Here is a 22,301-nt window from a genome sequence, read left to right as displayed (position 1 = left end):
AACTCACTGATTTTTAAAAAGCAAACACATAACCTTGTAGAGAAGGCACTTAATGAGTTTCACAGTCTCTTAGCTGTTGTTTCTGACATCACCCCCGTGGTATTTTCATCATCTTTCATTCATGATTGCTTGTTCTCTGCTGTTACAGTCACTAGGTTTCCCCGACCTGTGTCGCCTCTTCAGGATGTCGCTGTCATCATTGGAAGCCGCGAACAACTGGCGGTGCTGTTGCAGCTGTACGATCATCAGCTGGAACATGAGGGCACCACAGGCTGGGAGACTCTGCTATGGGTAGTCAATCAGCTGTGAGTTCATTTGTGTCTTAGGGCACCTAATCTTAAAATGTGTCAAAATTAATAGTTCTTAAGCATGGTCTGTGGCATTCACATTCGCTGAAAAAATTGCTTCGCCCAGGATTTTTCTCCTGGGAAGCTGAGAAACCTCAGAGAGAAGGAAAACAATTCTTATCTCATTTGCTTCTCCTCTGTTGTGCTCATGTGTGGAATGTTTAGAGATTGTTTACACACAGATGATTGTTTCATTGTTCTCCAGTGTGAGTTGTTTTGACTTATTGGCCAATTGGTGCCAAGCTGTGTCGAGACTCTGGAAAGAGTCATGAGTTTTCATTATTATCTTTTTAGCATTCAGTAAGTATCCTCTCTGTATTCTTTAGTATAGCATATATTCTTTAATATAATATAGAATTATAAAGTAATAAATTAGCCTTCTGAGAATAAGGAGTCAGATTCATTAGTCCTGCCTTTGTCGAGGCATTTCCCTGGAAATACAATACATGGTCATGTTTAACAATTACTGAATATAAGAATGCTATGAATGATTGCATTTGAGAATTACCAAAGAGGAAAACTTAATTTACTTTAGGCATTTTAATTTTCATGCTGAATTGCCTTTGATTTTATTCAGAAAATATCAAGTCTAGCAGAATATGTAACTATTTGCTCTGAAAACTTCTTTCTTTTATTTTTGCATCAGTATACTTAATTCTCTTGCAAAGTACAGATTGTTGTATTTCATCTCGTGATAGCAACAGATGTTTGAAAATATGGGTCAGACTTTTCTGGCACTTAAACCATTGCTTTCTTCACGGGTCAGGAATTGTACAGAACATGTAGCTAACTTTATTAGAACCAGTAGTGCTCTGTGTGTGCATGTATTTATTAATATAAGCAATAAATCTACACAAATGCAGATGGACAAAAGCAATAAGTCAGAGTAGTGTTTAATATCCTTTTGTTTTCTGATTTTTAGGCTACCACAGCTTATAGAAATAGTTGGCAAGATCAATGTAGCATCAACTGCCTGTGTCCATGAATTCTCTAGATTTTTCTGGAGACTTTGTAGGACATTTGGGAAAATTTTTACAAACACTAAGGTAAGATATTACTTGAAATATTCTATACCCTTGATAACATATATTCTCTATATTTACAGTATGTTGGAACACTCACAGTTTGTGACCATTTATATTTTCATGTCACATTGATGCTTTTCCATAAGTACATTTAAACCTGCTACTTTTAGAGCTGTCTTTGTGTCCTTTTCTGGTTTTGGTAATTTTGGAATTGCCTTCTGTCTTGCCTAACCAGGGACACTTTTTTTTTAAACTATATTCTTCATATTTCTTTTGTGAATGACAGAGAGAGTAGGAGAGATCGTCCTAATTCTGGTTATTTAACAACTTTCTTCAGAGCACCATACTGTTCACTCTTTGCAGTGTACATAAGTACTCCAGCTTTACTTGATTTGAAAATTTGAAATTGATGCCTTCCCAGACTGAAATATTTTTTGGAGGTGGTATCTAAACATTTTTATCAAGGAATTATATCGTTTTTGTCAATAAAATAACTTCTGAATAAAATTTAAAAATACTTCAAGGGAAATTGTCAAACATGAGAGGATTACCTAAAGATAAAACTCTGTTGGCAGTATGTGCTAACTCCAGAGAGGGGATTGTTGTTGTTTTGTTTTGGGGGATTTTTTTCCTTTGTTTTGCAATTCTTTTTATTTTTCTAAGTTAATTGACACTGGTAACAGGTCAATTACCATTGACCAGTTCTTACATGAGATTAATCATCCTTTGCATAGGTAAAACCACAGTTCCAGGAGATCTTAAGACTGTCTGAGGAAAATATAGGTAAGTAGCTTTTTACTGAAATAAATTGATCTTAACTGCAGCAGGAAAAACTTTCATTCTTTTGTTCAAGTAACATTGTGAAGTTGCAGTTCTCAAATTTGTTATTTTTGTGAAATGTTGAAAAATCTAGTCTTAATCTGAATGGAACACTCTGAAGTTGTAGATTGTGTGTAGGGTAAAAAAAAAATCTCAAATCCAAATACCTCTTGAGTATTATTTGAGCACATTTCTGTAGATATGCATATAAATTCTTTGTGTATATATCAAAAGGTGATTGAATCCATAATACTTAAATACACACATGTAAGTCTACTATAGATAATATATGTGTCCTATGCTCATGTGTATGTATAAAACCAAAAATCTTCACTGTGTTTCATTAGATTCCACAGCAGGAAATGGAGTGCTAACAAAAGCCACAGTTCCCATCTATGCAACAGGGGTCCTTACATGTTATATTCAGGTAGGACTGGGTTTCTGTTTCTTTGTTGTATAGTAGTGTGTGAAACTTATTTTTAAAAAATACCTAAACATTGCTGTGTTCATTGAAAACTTACTGTTCTTGTGTGTTGAAGGTAGGTAGATGAATGGGCAGCTGTAAATATATTTACAAAGTTTTCTAGTCAGGTGGTGATGGACATTTAGATCATGTGTTACCATGCCCCTCTATCAAAATTCTATTAATGTTGTTCCTGAAATGGGTTCTCAGCCATTTAACTGTGAACTTGGCAAACGTCATGGTGCAAAACAGGTACTGAAACAGGTAAATTGCCATTTGAAGCCTAGTGGGAGTCTTAAATTTTCATGTTACCTAGTACTAAAGCAAGCACACTATAAATCTTACCTAATCTTCCAGCAATGAGCAGCCAAGGTCTAGTACTCACATATCTTACAAGAAAAAAAAGAAATACTTCATAATCTTACAAAATTTTAGTGCATTTAATTTATAAACTTTCAGGAGTCATAAATGTGCTTAAGTACTGTTCTTAGAAGTTTCTTTAAGAAAAGAATTTAAGCATGAGTATGTGCTTAGTAGATGAAACACCATCTCGTGTGTTTGCTTTGAAAGGCTCTTGTTCTTTAAACACATTTTTGAAGTTCCTAGGAAAATTGTTAAATGCCTAATCTCATTTGTTCTTTTCCATAGTTTGTGTCCTCTGCAGCTGTAGGTTGCCATCATAACCTCAGCAATCCTTCTGCGCATTGATCACTGTGTGATAACTCCCTTCCTCCCTTCTTTCAGGAAGAAGACCGCAAGCTGTTAGTTGGATTCCTAGAAGATGTAATGACCATGCTTTCACTGTCCCATGCTCCTCTTGATAGCCTGAAAGCTTCCTTTGTGGAACTAGGGTAAAGAATATACCTTGGGGTTAACTACATCTAGATACATTAGAAGCTTGTAATAAAAAGCTGCTAATCTATTTGTAATTTTTAATAACTGTGATGCTTTGGATGAATAAAGGGTATACTTGCTTTTTTCCCCTTCTGTAAATGTAATTTCTAGGTTAAAAATGTAGCAGTTAAAAAAAAATGAAGTGTGGAAGAGGAGCACCAAAATCCAAACAAAAAATTTCCACAAAAATAACTCATTGAGAATACAACGGAAATTAATTTTTTATTTACCATACTATTGTCATTTGTTCTAGATATGTATTTGCATTTAATACAATTCATTTAAAATTATGTTCTTAAAGTTGAGCTTGGATTCGGTTAATTAACTTGTAAAAAGAACATGTTTTCTAGACTGCAACATGGTGTAATTCTTTCAGAATGAGAGAAGTATTTTGTATCCTTCAGAAAGGATAAATGCTGGAGTTTTAGATTTGTTGAACTCTGCAATTTTTAGGTAAAGAGCACATCCAGGGCTTGGGAGTATTTTTGTTTGATCAGTTGCCCAACTGTTTTCTTCTAGTGCAAACCCAGCTTATCATGAGCTACTATTAACTGTTTTGTGGTATGGAGTTGTCCATACTTCTGCTCTTGTTCGGTGTACAGCTGCTAGAATGTTTGAGGTAAGTGTTGTCCAAACTGTTTTTCACTTTTTTAAAAACTAGAGTTTATTTTTTAAAACAGGGATCAATCAGACAATGTTTCTACATTCTTAATAATTGCAAAAACTTAAATAAGCTGTGTACTGTGTGATGGAGCAGGAGGTCGTTGTTCAGTTGTTTCTGTATCTGTTCTGTGTTCAGCAGCACATCTTTCTATAGGTCTGTAGTTAAATATAAGCATCTCTGAGTTTTAACTTCTGCTTTTGCTATTCAACGCATCATCAGTAGTCTAATATACAACTTAACATTTTCAGTAGGTCTCGTGTATGCTCATGCAATGCACTTGCATTGTAATTCAAACTAGTTTTCTTTGTACCAGATATGGTGGTGAAGACACAAATATAATTCTGTATTTTTTGTAGAAATTCAAAGAATTTTAAAATAATTTACAGTTAGTTTACTTGCCTCCTAATGACAGCTTAATTTTTCCCTTAGTATCTATAAATTTTGGTCAGAATAAAGACTGAAATGTGTACCTAGTAAGTTTGCTTTTATTTTCACATCACATCTTTGTTTCATCAAATGTTCATTTTAAAAGGCATATGCGAAATTCTGAGACATATTCCATTGGCTGAACAAAGAGAACTTTCTGTTCATTGCATGTTAAAAACACATATTTCTGATCACCATTACTTTTTCCTTCTCTTTTTTTTGGGCATTTTTCCATATATGTCTCATTTGGATAGCTTTGGAGGGGACCTCTAGCTGAACCTGACATCTTGTATCCATTTGCAAAAATAAATCTGAAGTCTGCCTCAGAAAAAAAGAGCACTTAACATATCCATCAGCTTTCTTTAGTGACACTGAGCAAGTCAGAGCAGAGACAGCAGTAAACAACCACAACAAGCTCCATCCTGAGACTTCAATTGAAAACATCCCACAGTGTCCTCTTTTGCTGGGTTTTTTTTTTTGCCCCTCCTTTTAAAAAGGAAATGGTAGTTTTTGGATGCTGTTACAATCTATTTGCATATTTTCCTTCTCACAAAAGCACTTTTTATATCCTATTTGTAACAATAAGTTCTTTTTCCCTAATAAATATTAGCCAAATGTATGAAACAGCTCAGTTACAAGAGGCTGTTGTCTTGGTTGCAGCTTCTTTTCAAATTCAGCTGCATGTTGATTATTTTTAGGCAGTCTATGCATGCTATTTCATATCTTGTTTCTTAGCATATTTCAATTTTTACCAAAGCCTAGGCAGCTTTTTTTTTAATGCTTTTCTTATTTGAAAATAGTAGCATATTGCTATTTCCTGGATAGCCATGGCATACATATTTATACATGGTATTATGTAAATTTGAGAAGTCACCTGTGCAAAGAGGTAGTAATAGCTGGTTACTGCTGGAAGATTCCATCACTTGTGGAATTTCTGTAACCTCAGAGGCTGAATGGCAAAGCCCAGTGATTAGATAATATGATGAAGAGTATGTGACCTGCAGGACAGCTGTATGAGAACAGTGAAGATTCTGAGCAGCACAGAGACTGCAGGCCTGACTGCTTTACCGAACCTTTATAGTCTGTTAAGGGTTGGAAGGATACAGAAGTGATGTGGGGCCTTTCCACTCCCTTGCTTCTTTGGGGCTGGAAGCATTGTGCTACCATTTTAAGCTGTAGTATGTGTAAGTAATTATCTAGAGGAATCAAGAAAAGATAACAATTTACATTGTCTGTCTCACTCTAACCTTACATGCTGCTACACGGCTTTGCCACCCAGCTGTTCCTGTTGCTTCTGAATTAATGTTTGTAGTCAGCAGCTTCCCATTTGAATGTTGATGCAAACAGATTTGATTGCTCTGATTTGAATAAGTCTAAGTTGACTTATAAATCAGCTTTTTTTGCTGGTCTGTTTGGGTTCAGGGCTAGGGACACATCTTCAGAATGACACTTGTATTATAAAGCGTGCTTTGTTTTCTGTATGATGGAATGCATCTGTTCTCCGTGCTTTACCATACTTAAAAATGTGGCAGACCAGACAGGAATGAAGCTGAGATCATTCTAAATTATTTGCTAATTATACAAATCCCAAGTATTTGATTTTTTTTTAAAGCACTGTATAACTGCTAGGCTTTTCTCTAAATGAAGGTTCATAAAGAAAACTTAAGTCTCTGTTTGTCTAAGACTGAAAATTGTAAGCATTCTCTATCTTAATAAATGTGAAAATTAGCAAAGCTATATATGAGAGTAAAACCATCATAAGCAAACCATGAGCTGTGTGCTTAACAGCTGTTTGAAGAGTAGCCCATGAACTCAACAGATTGGCACTTGGAGTTGTTGCCAATGTAAATAATTGTGAAATGTATTAATGTTAAAATGTTGTAGTTGAGCTGACATCCTAATACTTTCTGAATAACAAGTATAGGCTGTTGCAACTTTGCTACTCCAGGTGCTTTGCAGCAATATTGTCTTATGTTCTTACACAGCTTCTCCCTGTTCTTCCTTCTGCAGTAACTGTCTGTGAGGCCACACTCTGTTCCATGTCTGTGTCACTCATGCACGCACACACATACATGACACATAAATGTTGATTAATAGGAGTGACTCCTTTATATGGAAGCTTTTGAAAAGTCATGTTCCTTCCAATATTTTACAGCTTACTTTGATTTAAATTCAGAGTTTATAAAACAGGAATGCTCTAACAAATAGCAGAATGTAAAATATTCTTTAGTTAGAAGATGTAAATACTGTCTGGTTTTGGTACTGGTATACTCACAGCTACTGCTTTTCCCAGAGGAATAGCTTAGAGTTTGTGTTCATTATGCAATATGAGTAATCAGAATGTAGCTAAACATTAAAAAGACACTTCATATTTCTTATATAAACTTACTGATAAGATTTTGATATTCATCTCCTAAAACCAGCGAATACATGCAGACTTCCTTACATGAGACACAAAATGGAAATATCTAATCATTCCTCTTTTTATTAATAAAGACAAACCCACCATTTTGTTGAATATGAAAAAAGTTTGCAACTTGGTTTGAAAATCAGTAGGTTTTCATATGAAGAAAGCATGTAAAGGGCGTATGCAGCAAAGGCTTGTGTATAACTACATAGGTAATGTAAAAAAATCACCTGGGAACATCTGGATTCAAACAACTTTGTTGTGTTCATGGATAATGAGTTTCACTGTGATTTCAAGCTTTTAACGTTTGGGATGCACTGCAACAAATACATCTCTTCCTTAGTTTGCCAAAAGACTTGAGGGAATACATTTCATGGCTCTAGTTCAAGGATTCTCCATTTTCTCCCTGCACAGACCAGCATTCATACTGTTTGGATGGTTGTTAAATATCAAGGAGTCCTGAAGGATTTTCAGGAAAACATTTTGGCATCTGGGAAGGTGCTATTTGTCTCATTGTACAAGGTGTGAGATGTATCACTCAGTGTGGGGAAATAACACACATTTAGCCTAGTCAAGACTTCTGTGTTGCATGTCACAGCCACCTACTATGATAAATATTGTTGTGTAGAGTTAGGAACAGCATTTACATGAAATCGTCAAATTCAAATTGACATCGCTTTAGTACTTAATTACACATAACTTTATTTATAGTTATAATTATATCTGAAATAAAACATGGTTTGAGTTCGTTTTAAAATATCTGAAAATAAAGAAAACATTGTATTGTTGAATTTGTCATGTTTGTCCTGGTTGCCAAACCACTTTAGCTTTCTTCATGCCTTTGCATTTATGAAGCTCTAGTGTAGCAGTATTTGCTTAGCTTCTAATTTTGGTTTGCTTTTTGTGTTTTTTCTTTCTCTCTCTTGGTTTTGCCGTTCTTCTTCCCATGATACTGTGCTCGCTCTTTCCGTGCATCACCTGTGATACCCCCCTGCTCCGACCATTCAGCTGTTGGTGAAGGGGGTACATGAAACTCTGGTAGCTCAGAGAGTTGTTCCTGCTCTCATTACTCTCTCCAGTGACCCTGAAATGTAAGTTCCCTGTCTTATGTACCTAGCATCCCTCTTAATACTTAGAAAGAAATAACCATCAGTTATGTCTCTTAATCTAGCTGAACAAAAATTAAATTCCTTTTAAAGGAAAGTAACCTTTAAATCATTTCTTTCTAAATAAAAGGGTTTACTGCAACAGTTGGATTTAAACTGTATAAAAATGCTGAATAAACTTTAAATAGAAAACTAAATCCATGTAATTTAAATTTTGTTTATATTTAATTATGTTCTCAGTTTTCAAATTTGCTTACATCATTTCTGGTAGAAAGCTGGATACTACTATTCTGTAATGCTGTCAGCTTTGCTACTGCAAATTAAATATCCACCTGCATTAATGAAATACAAAGTAGTTTTGGCAGCATCTTATGTCTTATATACAACGGTGGCACTTCATTTCGTGGACATGCTGATGTGGTATTTCTTTCCAGCTAAGGAGGGATGCTGTGCTAATCTCACTAACAACTTGTTGCTAACAGATGCTCCAGCATGAATAGAGTTTTAGTGGCTTTAATGTCTTGTGTGGGTGACTAAACCAAGAAAAACCCCAAGAGTCTGCCTGCCCATCCTCAGTCACAGCTAACCCAGTTGTTCACGTTTACCAAAGCGTTTTTTATTGCATGTTGACTGGTTTACAGCTGGCTCTTCGAGGCATGAGTGAAGCGTTAGTTGGCAAGCGGGTTGCTCCGGCCCTTGTTACCTTGTCCAGTGATCCTGAATTGTGAGTTTCAGACTGAGACCTTGAGTTAATCCTGTCTTTTTCCTGGTCTGCTTTTTTTTTTTTTTTGTTTCCCTTTGTCATTGCTAGAAACTAATGTAACTTAAAAGTACTAATTTTAAAATTTTTATTTAAGTAATTTTGTTCTTGGTGTTGAATACATCTTAAAAACCCTATTCTTCCATTGTAGTTCAGTAAGGATTGCTACAATCCCTGCTTTTGGGACCATCATGGAAACTGTTACTCAGAGAGAGGTAAGACACCTGTTGTCAACTGTGTTTTTGTAGCATAAGAAGAGGATGATTTTTTTAATAAATACAGAATAAAAGAAAGGGCAAGTCATAAATTCTTTCTTTATTTCTTTCTTTGTCATATTCTCTTCCAAAGTGCTTTTGGATTTTGCAATGACCTTTTTTTTCCTCTCTAAACAAACCAACCCTTGTAACTAATAAAAACATTTCCTTCTAAATCTCAACCAAACATAAACAAACAGAGACAGATAAGTAGAGGGGAGGCCTGTGCTAGAAGATGGGAAATCCCATGCTGAAAATGTTTCTTTAAAATCTTCTCCAGTACAGTTGTGAAATCAAACTCTATTATTTCCAAATGAAATAGTTCTATTTTAAAAGAGTGACCAAAAGCATCCACATATTGTACTTCTGTATACTGTACTTTTTTAGGTGCTTTAGGATATCCTGCTTGGCTCCCAAATATTTTGGAAGAGCAAAAGACTCTTGTTGTTCCAGTCATATATGCTGGTTTAGCCCTTGATTTAGTCCCAGATGGCACTGAAAGACATCATGACATTTAGCAAAATATTCCTTGAAGATAATGCAGAGATGCAATTCCTCATCATTTTTAATGTAATAGATAAGAATTTTGAAGATAGCCAGGATTCTGCTGTAAACAGTAGAAAACTGGATTTTGTTTCATGTAACAGCTGTGCAATCAAATTTCTTCTGTAAGGCCTTGCAGCTTTTTGCAGAGCTTGCATTCTTCCCGTAATTTCAACATATTCTAAAAGAATGTGTTTGAGGAAATGTGAGTAATGTGAGTCAAGTCAGTGATGACTCACATGTACTTGGACGATGGAAAAGTTAGAATTTTGCAGCTTGGAATGCATGCCTATAATCAGTTGGGAAGAATATTGTTTTGTTACCACACAGAAATTACTGTATCCATTGCACTAATTATGATAAGCCTTAGAGTACAGAGGTGATAGCACCTTCCAAAATGTATCATAAAATGTTACTTTTTTCAAGTTTGAATCCAAATTAAATACCTGTCTCATTTTTGGTTTTCTAGCCTTTAGTTGAGGGAATCTTTTTAATTCCATTGATTTTATGATAGTTACTTTTACATCTCTGTCCTCTGCAAAAAAAATTTCAACCCATTAACTGAGATACATTACAAAAAATGCTATTAATTGGTTTCTAATTAAACAGGAAAATTTTGTAGTTATTAAGTAAGAGGGAAACTGTAGTAGCAGGTAAAAAAAGGGAGTATCAGACTCAAGGAAATCTCAGGAGGAAAAATCAAGTATATGGGAGCACCTGTCTGTTGTTAAAAACAGATTTAAAAATGAGATCAGATTACAACCCTGGTAACAGTCTTTAAAATATAGAGGTTCATTGAAGAGTTTGAAACATCCTCTTAGAATAAATCTGTAAATTAGAAGAAAGTCCAAGATCTGTCATCTGAAATACAGAAAATTGTAAACATACTCTGAACTCACCATAACAATTTCTAGCATCTTGATTCTTTTGTGTTCTGTCTATTTCTCTGGGAATATTTAAGCTTCTGGAGAGAGTAAAAATGCAGCTGGCATCTTTCCTGGAGGACCCTCAGTATCAAGACCAACATTCTTTACATACAGAAATCATAAAAACGTTTGGAAGAGTTGGACCAAATGCTGAGCCCAGATTTAGAGACGAATGTAAGTTGCATCCATGGGAAGATGCAGTCTTCTTCTCTCTGTCCAAAAGCTAATAGGTATGCTGGTTACATTGATGGGGTTTTTCTTTCTTTTCTGTAAACTGTTATTACTTCAAAGGCACTCCAAGGTAATTTTTTGTTTCAGATGGTGTTACCACAAATTTTTATTTCAAGTTTGAGTCAATCCATTAAATGTGCAAGGGCAATCCCATCAAAAGCAATTGTTTGCAGTTCTTATTCCATGCTGATGTGTGAAGTTTCAAATGCCTGCAGTTGCCACATAGCACCTGTTTAATGCTAAACAAGTCTGTGGAAAGCAGTTTCAAATACTTATTGCTGTATTTACTTTTCCAGTTGTTATTCCACACTTGCACAAGTTAGCCTTGGTCAACAACCAGCAGTCTGTTGATTCGAAGAGATTGGATATCGCTACCCACCTGTTTGAGTCCTACAGTGCTCTTTCCTGTTGCTGTATCCTTTTTTCAGGGGAAGTCTAGCTGTTAGTTCTCTGGTGGTGAGAGAAGTTCAATATTAGAGAAATAACTAAGTTTGTCTTTGGATTTTTGATATAAAACATGATCTATTCAACATAAGGGGGAGGTTTTCCAAGATGGTGAATATCACAGATTAGCAGCACACCAGGTGCCCCCCAAGCCTCTCTCCTTCCCCTCCTCGGCAGGATGGGTGAGGGAGAAAATCAGATGGAGGAAAAACTTGTGTCAAAATAACAGCAGTTTAATAAAGCATAAACTATGTATGGAAGCAAAGCAAAACAGAAGATTTTTCTCTCCCTTTCCATTAGCAAGCAATATCCAGTTACTTTCCAGGAAGCAGGGCTTCAGCACGTGCAGCAGCACTCTGGAACACAAACATCACAATAACAAATGGTATCCTGCCCCACCACCACCTTCTCTTAGTTTTTATATCTGAGTAGGCATCATATGGTGTGGAACATCCCTCTGGTCGGTTTGGGCCAGCTGTCCAGGCTGTTTGCCCTCCCCCAGCCTACTGATGGGTGGGAATGTTTAGAGAGAGCACTGATGCTGTGCCAATGCTGCTCAGCAGTAGCCTGAGCACTGGTGTGGTACCAACACCAAGATTTCTAGGTACCAGTGCAAAGCACAGCACTGAGGGCTGCTGTGCAGAAAATGAGCTCCAGCTCAGCCAGACCCCTTACAGTGGAACTGATAATTACTTGAAAAAACAAAGCTGCAAAAACAAAACTCTTGATCTTAACTGATTAATCAAGAAAAAAAATCCTAAAAGGATTATATGGGTGTATGAAATACGTGATGTTAAATATGTTCAACATCTTTTTTCCTTTTTATTAGCTGTGAAGTGTCAAATGCCATTCCGTTTTCTTAGTTTTGCTGCTGCCCTTGTGTTCCATAAAGCAACATTATCAGAAGACAGAAAAAAAAGTATAACTTCAAAAGGCAATCATTATAATACCTTAACAACCTGGGTTTTAGTTATTTCAGAGGATTTAATGGTCAATCACTTTTTACCAGGACTGAAGTGTTTACGAACCGACATGGAACATCTCTCTCCAGAGCATGAGGTGAGCAGTAAACTATGTTTACTGAGTATGAGATGTAGGTGGCAGAAGTTGAAATGTGATGGCATTTAAAACCAGAAGTTAAGGAGAGCTGCTCATAAGTGGTTTCAAAACATGACATTGAGGAGGTTTTTTTGATAAAGAATAGGTCACATGATTTCAAAACCAGTAAAATCTGGTAAAATATATTTCTAAGCTGAGAATCTCTGCAGACAAATACTCAACCATCAGAAATGCATGTGGAAACATAGATCTTCCTAGACTGAAGAAAAAGGAAATGTTTTTACCATCTTTATGTTAGTCAAACCAAGGATGCACTAAAATCAATGGCTACAATATATCCAGTTAGGCAAAAGTTTCATTTTCTTTCACCAATGGGATAACTGATCAAGTACTTCATTTTTGTAGTTAATGTAACTTCTAAGGTTTAAATGCATAGTCAGTTCAAAATATACCCTGAATTACAACAAGGAGTTTGATTGAGTTTGAATCTTGTCAGAGAAGGAATTGAGGACTGGAATAGGATTTAAAATAAATCAGTAGGTAACGACAGCTCTTAATTCTCCATTACCACATTTTGCATTACTGTGCTTAAGTGACTTAAGTCGTAATGCCAACTGCTTTGGCTTTTTAGCCAGAGAGCAATATAAAATTAAAAGTATTTACTCCTGCTCCTGTGGGTTAGGAAACTCAGTACAGGCCTTACAATTTTTATCCCTTTTTTTGTAGAAATGGATATCTAGGGCTTGATCAGCTTCCCACTTTATTGGGATGTTTGTAGGCATCATGATAAAGGCTTCTGAGACCCAGTGAGTTCTCGTGTGTCTTGGAAGCCTTCTATCTGAAAATCTTGTTTTCTGAAATGAATGTCATTTACTGTCTCAAATAATTAGACATTTGCATAAACAGAATTAAGCCTTTTTTTACTATTTTGGCCTCTATGGTGTTATTCATTATTCAAATGGCATATCACTTGACAAACACACATACATTTTCTAAATCACAGAGCCTTAGCTCTAATGCCTTTAACGTCAGTACAGAGTTTATGCTCATCTTGGAAGGGTAACATTGTGGCTTGTGTGGTCCTGTCTGGCAGCGCTTACCACTCATACCTCATACTTGTTTTCCTTTCTTTCATATAAATAAAAGCATAAGTTGTGCATTTAGGTCAGAGCTTCTCATCTTTAAAGGAAACATTTCACCTTGTGCAGACATTCAGATACTTTACCAGCATCTCTAGTTCAATGTCAAGTCCCTTCTTCCTCATTTTCCACTTACCTTCTATGGGTTTTCAAAGAAAGTGGATTTGAGTTGCATGATAGTGAGTCAGTACTTCGTAAAAATATTTAGTCCATATACTGCAGTACTGTTTATAAGACTTCAGTATGTTAAGTCTCTTAAGTGTCTCTAAATATAGAGTTAGTACTCTAAAATATTTCTCTTTAAGGAGATGTGATTTCATAAGCAGTCCTATGACCAAACAAGGAGAACCCAAGGGAGTAGGTCTGAGCAGTATGTGCAAAGCCATAATGTAGAAATTTAGAAATTAATCTGCAGAAGAGGAAAGAATTGCTCCACTTCATCCAAGAATTACACAGCCTTCCCAGAAGGAGCTGTGCAATGGATGGCAAAGCCATCCTCTTATTGAAATGATCCTGGGTCCTTGATGAATTATTCTCCTCTTTGGTCAAGGCTTCATATTTGTTATTTGGAACATCTGGATTCAGATGTACAAAAATGTAGGAAAGCTCCAGTGCTCAGGTGGAAATTATAAAAATTATGGCGGCTACGCTTGAAAATTTCAAGTCTTTTTTGATACAGAAAAAAATTCTGAATGTATTTCTCTTGTACCTCTGTACTCTTAAGCATTAAGTATTTGTATAACATTTTATGCCAATGGAGGACAGCAAATGTAGTAGGAAGAGTTGTAGTCCTGTTTGAATGTTGATCTCTGAAACACTCAAGGGTGGGTAACACCTGCTACCTAAAATGATTCAAATGCTGAAGTAATACTTGTGGATTAACAGGGTGAGCAGTGGCACACGTCTTCAGACCAGACCACATCTTATCAGTGTAATTAATGGTTTTGCTGCGGACTTGACAGAAACCAGCATTGTAATTTGTGCAAAAACATTTAAAAATAGTTATTGGTGGTAACCATTAGTGACTGATCTGTATTTTAGAGATTGAAAATAGTCTTTTTCCTTTGTTGTATATATTCAGGTTTGGTGAGGCAATACTAATTTTAATTGCTTGTAGCTTTGAGATTTTAAGTTTAGAGTCTCAGAAAAGTATTCAGCCTTCTTCTGAGCTGTGGCAGAGGAAGTTTCCATTTATGTAGTGTGTCTATATATGTGTGTGTATATACGTATTATAGTTTCATACTTTGCATTCTAACTTTTTTGCCCAAGTGTTGCAAAACATGTCTTGGTTTGAAAAGACAGGTGTCAGCTAAGGAAGGCAGGAGCCTCTCTTGAAATGGAAAATGTAAACCCCCTCCCTCCAAATTGTTATAAATTTGAAATTAAGGGGCTCTCAGGCAAAGATACGGGAGTAAAAATAACAGTTCTTTATTAGGAAAAGTAAAAATAAAAATGCAGTAATACAAAACAACACTGACAGAGTCAGAATACGACCTGACACCCTGTTGGTCAGGGTGTTGGTAGCAGTCCCAATAAATGGTGGCTGCAATCCTCCTGGAGTGGCAGATGTGGTTCTGTTGCAGCAATGATCCTGTAGAAGGGTGTAGTTTTCTTCTGAAGGTCCAGGGGTGGTGTAGATGAGCCTGGTCTTCCTCTGGGAATCCAGTGGGAAAAGGCTGCTTGTGGTGTTCAAATCTCAGATTATATCCAGGAAGGAATGCTTGGGCAGAGCATCTCACAGTGGGATGATGTAATTTTATCAGTCATGCCGTGAGATTCAGTGGCCCAACAATAGAAGATACCTCGTGGAGGGAGGATGGGTTGTGGAAGAGATAAAGAAAAACTGCCCAATTAACAGAAGATAACTGTCCCACCTCTGTGTCAATAGAATATACACCCCAGCCATATCTTGCATTTGCAACCTAAGACAAAACACTTTTGTCTTAATGTGCTGAAACAGTACTATTGTGAACAGGGCATGGAGTCATTTCTCTGTCCCATGAATTAACTGTATGATTTTGCTTTAAAGCCTGCTATTGGGAATAATTTCCTTATTTTTGGATAAGTGTAAAAATGTCAGTGTGGAAGTGTCTTCAGACTTAAATACTCTGCAGAAACCTTTTTAACACTGTACTTGCTTAAATAAAAGGGAAAAGCCATGAGTCATAGGAACTCTGGAAGACACCAGTGGAATGGTATCAAGTTGATTTTAGCACTTCCTTTCATTAAGATACTATCCTAGGATACCGTCACACTTTTTTCTTTCCTTGCTTTTTCTTTCTGCATAATGTTCATGAAGATATAGCATGTCACAGATGTAGGTTTGTTTTAGTGCTGTTTTTGAAAGCCTGGGGCAAAAGGACAGAGTCCTGAACTTCTGTAACTATTTGGAAAACGTTTTCTTCCTTAAGTTATTTTGAACGTTTTTGTTGTTTCTAACCACAAGGCATTATCAGATAACTGGAACTCAAAGGCACTTGAAAAAAAAAACAGGGAAATGTTTTAAACAGTTCTGCTAATGTCAGAATTATTTGCAGAGAAGATTTCATAAGAAGTGTTAAGGTAAAAGGAAAAATGTCAAATGTCATGTATCTCTCTTCCTTATGTCTTAGGTTATTTTGAGCTCCATGATAAAAGAATGTGAACAGAAAGTGGAAAACAAGACCGTCCAAGAACCACAAGGGTAAGACTTCCACTTCCCTTTTTCTATGTGCCTCCAGAGGAGTGTTCTGCAGACTACATTCCATAATGTTGTCCAAGTTTGTGACCTGAAATCCTGCACTGACATGTGCTGTATTTGAAAACAGATTTTGGAAACTTTATTACAGTGTTTCTGTCTCCAGTGTAAAACATGAGACAACAATTACTTTTATAGGAATTATGTTCTTGGTTCTTAATTTTTTGTTCATTTAAAGCTGAATTTAAATTTCTGTCCTGAATCTGAGAAATCAGGGAGTGCCTGGCCTAAGTGCTTAGAGCAATGTATGTAGCAGACACTTTGCCACCCATGGGGGTGGCGACCTGAAGGCTGAGGGAATTGTTCTGGTCCGGAAGGGCTTGCTTCAGGCTGCTCTCCTGGTTTGCACAGGATTGGGACACACAAGAACAGTTTCCCCAGTGTATAAACTGACCCCTGTGTGAGTGTACTGGTTAGGCAGTAAGCTGACTTGGGGAAAAGCCCACCTGTGTTGCACTTTGGTAAAACAACCTTTCCACAAACACAGAGTAAACCCAGCTCTCCAGGGAGGCAGCAGACACACAGTGCTCATGCATCCATTTGCTTCACCTGTAGAGATGGTGTCATTTGTGTGCACTTCCTGATTACAAAAGTAGCCAACAGACCCACCTTGGATGTGGAAATTTGGAATGCTCAGTGTCATTACAATGAGTTGTATGTGCTCTTTTGCCTGCTTATTGCCTGGAATGGCATGCCAGCAGGTAAATTCTTGTGGATTATTATATAACTTAACAAATCCTTAGCAATGCTGCCAAGGAAGTGTGTGAGAAGGTATCTGAAAAGAGAATCTGTTCTCAATCCCAGTGCTTTGTCACGAGAATTGAGAAAATTACTGAAGCTTGTTCATGTCATGGTTCCTTATCTGTGAAAAGCTGATAGAATTTACTTCTTGAAAGAGCTCACCCATAGTGAGCTGGAAGCAACTGGTAGTCTGAGAATGATTAAAATAATAAAGGTGTACAAGAGCTCAACAAAAGAAATGTAAAATAGAAAAAGGGTCAGTCAGGCACCAAGTAAAATACTTCAGGCTTTACTAGTAGTAAATACTGTGAAATGACAGTCAGTCCTATTAAGCCTTTGCAGAAACAAATAAATGCAAACCTCATACATCATCTAATGTATTTCCTTTAGGAATGCAACTGCTGAAAACTAAGATATGAAAAGGATAAGTCTTTGCAATCTGTTCCTTTGTTCTTTAATTAGCCTTCCCCTTTCTTATTCAACGTCAGGCTATGGTTGTCGTCTTGTACTGTACAAAATTAACAAGAAATATTTTACCACTGAAGAAATGACCTTTTCATATACGTAAATATCTCTGTTTTCTGGCTAAGTGCTTGCTGATTTCAGTTCCTAATTTCTATGACAAATACATATTTGACAAAGGATTTAAATACAACTGGGATATAAATTACTGGGGTTTGTTAACAGCACGGCAGTGCAGGCACAGAAAACAAAATGGGTGCAAAAGCAATCTTCTGATGTTCTTGTCCTGTCTTTTCCCCTTGCTGTTAGAAAAACTTGGTCAAATAATACAGGATCAAAGAAATCGTTTTTTCAGAAGATTAAACTCTGCATTTTGAAATATTAACCGCTTTTGTTAAACATTTTGTTTAGCAATTAACAAGGTATTTTAATCAAGGATAACAACTGATATTACAAACTGATTGCTATAAAATGCCCATTAGCAAAGTTTGTTTTGCCCTAGAGCTTCCCCATAAAACAGGCAGAACTCTGTGTGGCATCTGATTCATCTGGACACCAGGAAAAATTTGACATTTATACATTATTTTTATTTGTGCATTGGGTTTTGTTTTGCTTTTTAAATAATGGATTGTATTAAACAAGATATACCATTGTTTTGTTGGGTTATTTGATTACTTTTTAAAGATGTGAGACTCCAATTATTTGATTTCATATTAATTTCTGCTATGTTTAAATATTCACTTTGCATAGTAATGGAAGTACTTTGGAGGCTATTAATTTTGGATATTTAAACTATTAAGCATGCAGGATGCAGTGGATTATGTTTCTGTGTACAGTAACAGTATTGGAAAACATGAACTTGTAGAGTCTGCAGTTGTTACTGTTTCATTTTTGACATCAGATGGCTGATGTGCCCCAAACTGTTTCAAGAACCAATAGAATACCTCCGTGTTTTCCTCAGTCTTATTCAGGATTATTAGACTAATGAAAGCATAGTTTGTTTAGAACTACAGGTTTAGAACTACCAGTTGCTAGGCTTTCTTTTCTGAAGTGAGCACTTTTATTTTCTTAATGCTGCTAATGCTTGGAATGTACAGTATTTCCCAAATAAGTTTTCGTAGCTACACCCAATTCTAGGATACCTCATGGTGTGAGATAGCTTCTTGTCCTTAACTAGCTGACAGTGAGTGTAAACTGTTACTTATATAGTTTATATGCCCTTGCTTTATCATGAAATCAAAGGAAATTGCAAAAGGCTCTCATCTTACTGTAGCAGTAATTTCCCAGCTGAGTTTTATCAGCTGGAAATATGTGATTCGTTAGTTGACTGGAGATGTTTAATCAAGCCAAAGATGTCTGGCTCTGTGATAGTGCCTGAAATAAATGTTTTACTTTAAAAGTTTATCATTAAACTATTCGCAAATCCACAATACAGCTTTAGTGAGAAGCTTCTGTTTTATTTTTAAGGTACTTTAAAAAGAACCAGAAATCATTATTACTAAGCACCTTTTTTCTGTGATGTGAAATGGGAGAAAGAGCTGCATGTATCCCTTCTACCTTTGAAGAAATCATTCAAGTTCTGTTGAAACAATTCAGAGTTAGCTTCAGTTTTATGTCCTTGATGCAAGTGTGTCGGACAGAACAGCTTATAACTTTTCAGACTGAAAAGTCAGTTCCTGGAATCTGGCCTTTGCCTGTAAGACAGATTTTGTGGTCTTAGCTGTAATTTTGAAATGCAGAGTCCACACTGAGTTCACAAGAACGAATTTATTTGGTAATGTTTTCTAAAATTGTCCTTATCCAATGTTGATAAACACTTGCGATTTTGACTACAAATATAGGAACTATGGAATATTTGTTAATATTCCTGCTATGTACATTTGCTCTGTCTTGAGACAGATGACTCCTACTGTGCTAAAGAGCTTATATATATCTGAAGTTGAGCTCGCTGATATGTTGTTAATTTTAAAAAAATCTGTTAATTTCACATAGTAGGGATAATTTCTTAACATATTATTCAAAGCTTAGCATCCTATAACTTCAGCATTGCTTGCGTTGCTCAGTCTAGTTTGTGGGAAACCTATGAACTCTCCATTGTCCTGTGTAGTATGTCTCAATTAGGAACTTCCAAGCACAGGTAATAGGAGCCACATTCAGAAGAACCAGAAGAGGCAGCTCCTTACCCAGCAAGGGGCTGACCCAGTCAGGCTCAGCGTGAGGTTTGCAAGAAATTTTTAAGGAGATCGAAGGGAAGCTGATCAAGTAATATAAAATAAAGATTTATTGAGAATTACTAGGTTGACAATCCTCACCAGTTTTTAAGTCGGCTCAGGTGAAAGTAGTTGGAAAATCAAGAGTTGAAAATTAAGGAGAAGTGTCACTGTTTTGTACTTACCTTGCTTTTCTCATCTCTACACATCTGCTAATGTCACTGTTGGAGGCAGGTTACTTGGGTTAGAAAGGTCTGTGTCTGAACTGATACTGGTGAACTTACACTAAATAAACACAAGAATTGACATTTCTGGTGAGGAAGCAAAGGCAGTCTTTCAGAGAAGTATTTGTCACTACAGCAATTCCCCAGTAGGTAGCAAATGCTAATGTGGTGACGTCCAAAGGTACTGAAAATTAGTGCACAAAAATATTTTACTGTTTTCACAGGCACTGTGAACACATTATAATAAATTTACCATTATATGTATGGACTAGGTAGTGATGGGTTTTCAATTTTTCTTCACAGACTGGTCTTCTTTGTTGAAACCTATGAAACACAAAGACAATTTAATTGCTTAGTAAATAACAGCATAATGTTCTTTTTAATTTGTAGTCTCATGCCACTAAATGTTTTCCTTTCCTAGCTCGATGTCAATTGCAGCGAGCCTGGTAAGTGAAGATACAAAGACCAAGTTTTTGAACAAAATGGGCCAACTGACTACATCAGGTGCAATGTTGGCTAATGTGTTCCAGAGGAAGAAGTAAGATGGGAAAAGGAACTCCCAGCTAACACTAAGGTGGACCTCACAGAGACTGGTTCCTGTACTTGAAGTACTTGCCTTTTAATTTCTTCTGTCTTATGTTCTTGTAGTATAATTTTATTCTAACCTCCAAAGATATTTGCACTGCTTTTGAATATTGCTGTGTATCTGTTAATTTTGGGTTAACTGTGGTTGATATAAAACTGAAATCATAGTCTGTACCAAGTCCCTGTTCTGTGTTCTTGTCTTTCCAGCATATTTTTTTTTATATAGTGGAAGGTTTTGGTTTTTTTTATTTTCTGACAGGATATCAGCAAATATCTGTATTATACATGGAGCTATTCTGACGGTACTTAAAATAATGTAAATTTGAAGTCATTGTCATGAAGTAATAAAAGTGGAGATTACTTATGTATTTAAATTATGAGAGAGTAATGCAGATTTTTTAATTATGTTTCTAAAAAGAAGAGGAAGAGCCACCAGCATTTGTCTGTGCTTCTAGGGTTGTTTTTGTAAGTATTGTGCATCTTGAATCCAGAGGAATTGCAGTATCTAATGTGTGAGACTGCTTGCACTGCATCAGTCTGCAGGGAATGCTCATGTTTCACATGCTTTATGCCGACATTGTAAATGCTGTACAAAGTCCTTCAGATAAAATTCTCACATCTCTGTGGTTTTTTGAGGGTTTTTTTTCTTTTGTAGGGGTTTTTGTTTTGTTTTAAAGCACTTTACAAGTCTACACATCCACAGGCACATCCATTAAGTAAAGGAAAAACATGATAAATGAATAAATGTTTATAAATGTGTAAGCTACTTCACAGGGTCCCCAGTACAGTTCTGCACGCAGAGGAAACCTTATGCAGGACAGAGTCAGCTTTCATCTTGCACTGAGTGTGCAGTTCTGTGGACTGTGAAAACTAAAGATATTTTGTTGTTTAGATTGAATTTCAGTTCAAATTTAATTTTGGAGTGTTTGGAATTATGCTGAGTTTGATGTGCTGTTTCTTTAAAATGTTAAGTAGACTGCCTACATACTTTTTGAAAATGACATTACAGGGATTATATACAACTACCAAATATTTTTGTTAGCAAGGAAGCATTAACAACTAAATCCTTTTCTTCTTATACAGCACTTTTTTTCCCCCTCTTTATGTCAATCTAATCTTCTGAAAGTAAACTCAAGTGCATGCATGAACTGGTATGAGGTAGCAAAGTATAAAAGCTCAGGTGTTCTCTGACACGGTACCATTCAGCTGGAAGTATGGACATCTTTAAGGACAGGGAAAGCAAAACAGAGCAAGGGAATAAAGTATTCCCCCCTGAAACAGAATATGGATGGAATAACAGTTGGGTATCACCCTTAGATGGAGATAATAACTTGAGGCTTCTGCCTGCTTCGTGTCTGTGCCTGTTGGCTCTGCGTTCACTGTTCCTGCCACGGCTGTGTTGTGACAGGGCCCGCTGCTCCCGTGCGCGCCGTCGGTCCCCTCGCACTGCGCTGATGGAACATCTCTCTGGAGGTTGCACAGCTCCATGCCTTCATGTTGCTCGTTGCCATGAAAGTACGCTTTTAGCAGACTGACTGTGAAATGGAGACATTCCTGAGGAATGGGAAGTGGTGACGTTCCTCTCTATTGTTCTGTTGTCAATAAAAAGTTTTCTATACCTGCCTTGTCTTGTTACTTCTGCTCTTCTCTGAAAAAAATAATCACATCAACAGAGTTGTTACAGGAGAGACGTTTAATGCACAGAAATTGTTTAGCCTAAACTCTTTTTACATAGCAGGTAGTAGGCTGAACTTGCTCAATTTCCTTGGCTCCCAGACCTGTGACTTTACTGCCATTTTCATTCAGAGTCTCCTCCTATGTCTTCTGTGCCATGG

General features: G+C 36.5%; 1 protein-coding gene across 3 annotated transcripts in view; it reads left to right on the top strand.

Moving 5' to 3' along the window:
* RELCH (RAB11 binding and LisH domain, coiled-coil and HEAT repeat containing) overlaps positions 1-22,089 on the top strand; it is a 76,932-nt gene extending 54,843 nt beyond the window's left edge. For 2 of the 3 annotated variants that reach the window (XM_074544997.1, XM_074544991.1), the window contains 13 exons: positions 149-305; positions 1,270-1,393; positions 2,107-2,155; positions 2,539-2,618; positions 3,399-3,505; positions 4,068-4,167; positions 8,054-8,136; positions 9,063-9,126; positions 10,670-10,808; positions 11,162-11,278; positions 12,280-12,368; positions 16,120-16,190; positions 20,303-22,089. In XM_074544997.1, coding sequence (XP_074401098.1) covers positions 149-305; positions 1,270-1,393; positions 2,107-2,155; positions 2,539-2,618; positions 3,399-3,505; positions 4,068-4,167; positions 8,054-8,136; positions 9,063-9,126; positions 10,670-10,808; positions 11,162-11,278; positions 12,280-12,368; positions 16,120-16,190; positions 20,303-20,423 — 1,301 coding nt within the window. In that variant the 3' untranslated portion in view covers positions 20,424-22,089. Of the gene's footprint in view, positions 1-148; positions 306-1,269; positions 1,394-2,106; positions 2,156-2,538; positions 2,619-3,398; positions 3,506-4,067; positions 4,168-8,053; positions 8,137-8,792; positions 8,876-9,062; positions 9,127-10,669; positions 10,809-11,161; positions 11,279-12,279; positions 12,369-16,119; positions 16,191-20,302 lie in introns of all 3 variants that reach the window. The other variant, XM_074545000.1, reaches the window with a different exon arrangement.
* The last annotated feature ends 212 nt before the right edge of the window (positions 22,090-22,301 follow it).

The sequence above is a fragment of the Zonotrichia albicollis genome, chromosome 1 (assembly GCF_047830755.1).
Source record: "Zonotrichia albicollis isolate bZonAlb1 chromosome 1, bZonAlb1.hap1, whole genome shotgun sequence".
NCBI lineage: Eukaryota > Metazoa > Chordata > Aves > Passeriformes > Passerellidae > Zonotrichia > Zonotrichia albicollis.
The sequence above is the reverse complement of the archived record's forward strand: the minus strand, read 5'-3'. Positions and strand labels throughout refer to the sequence as shown.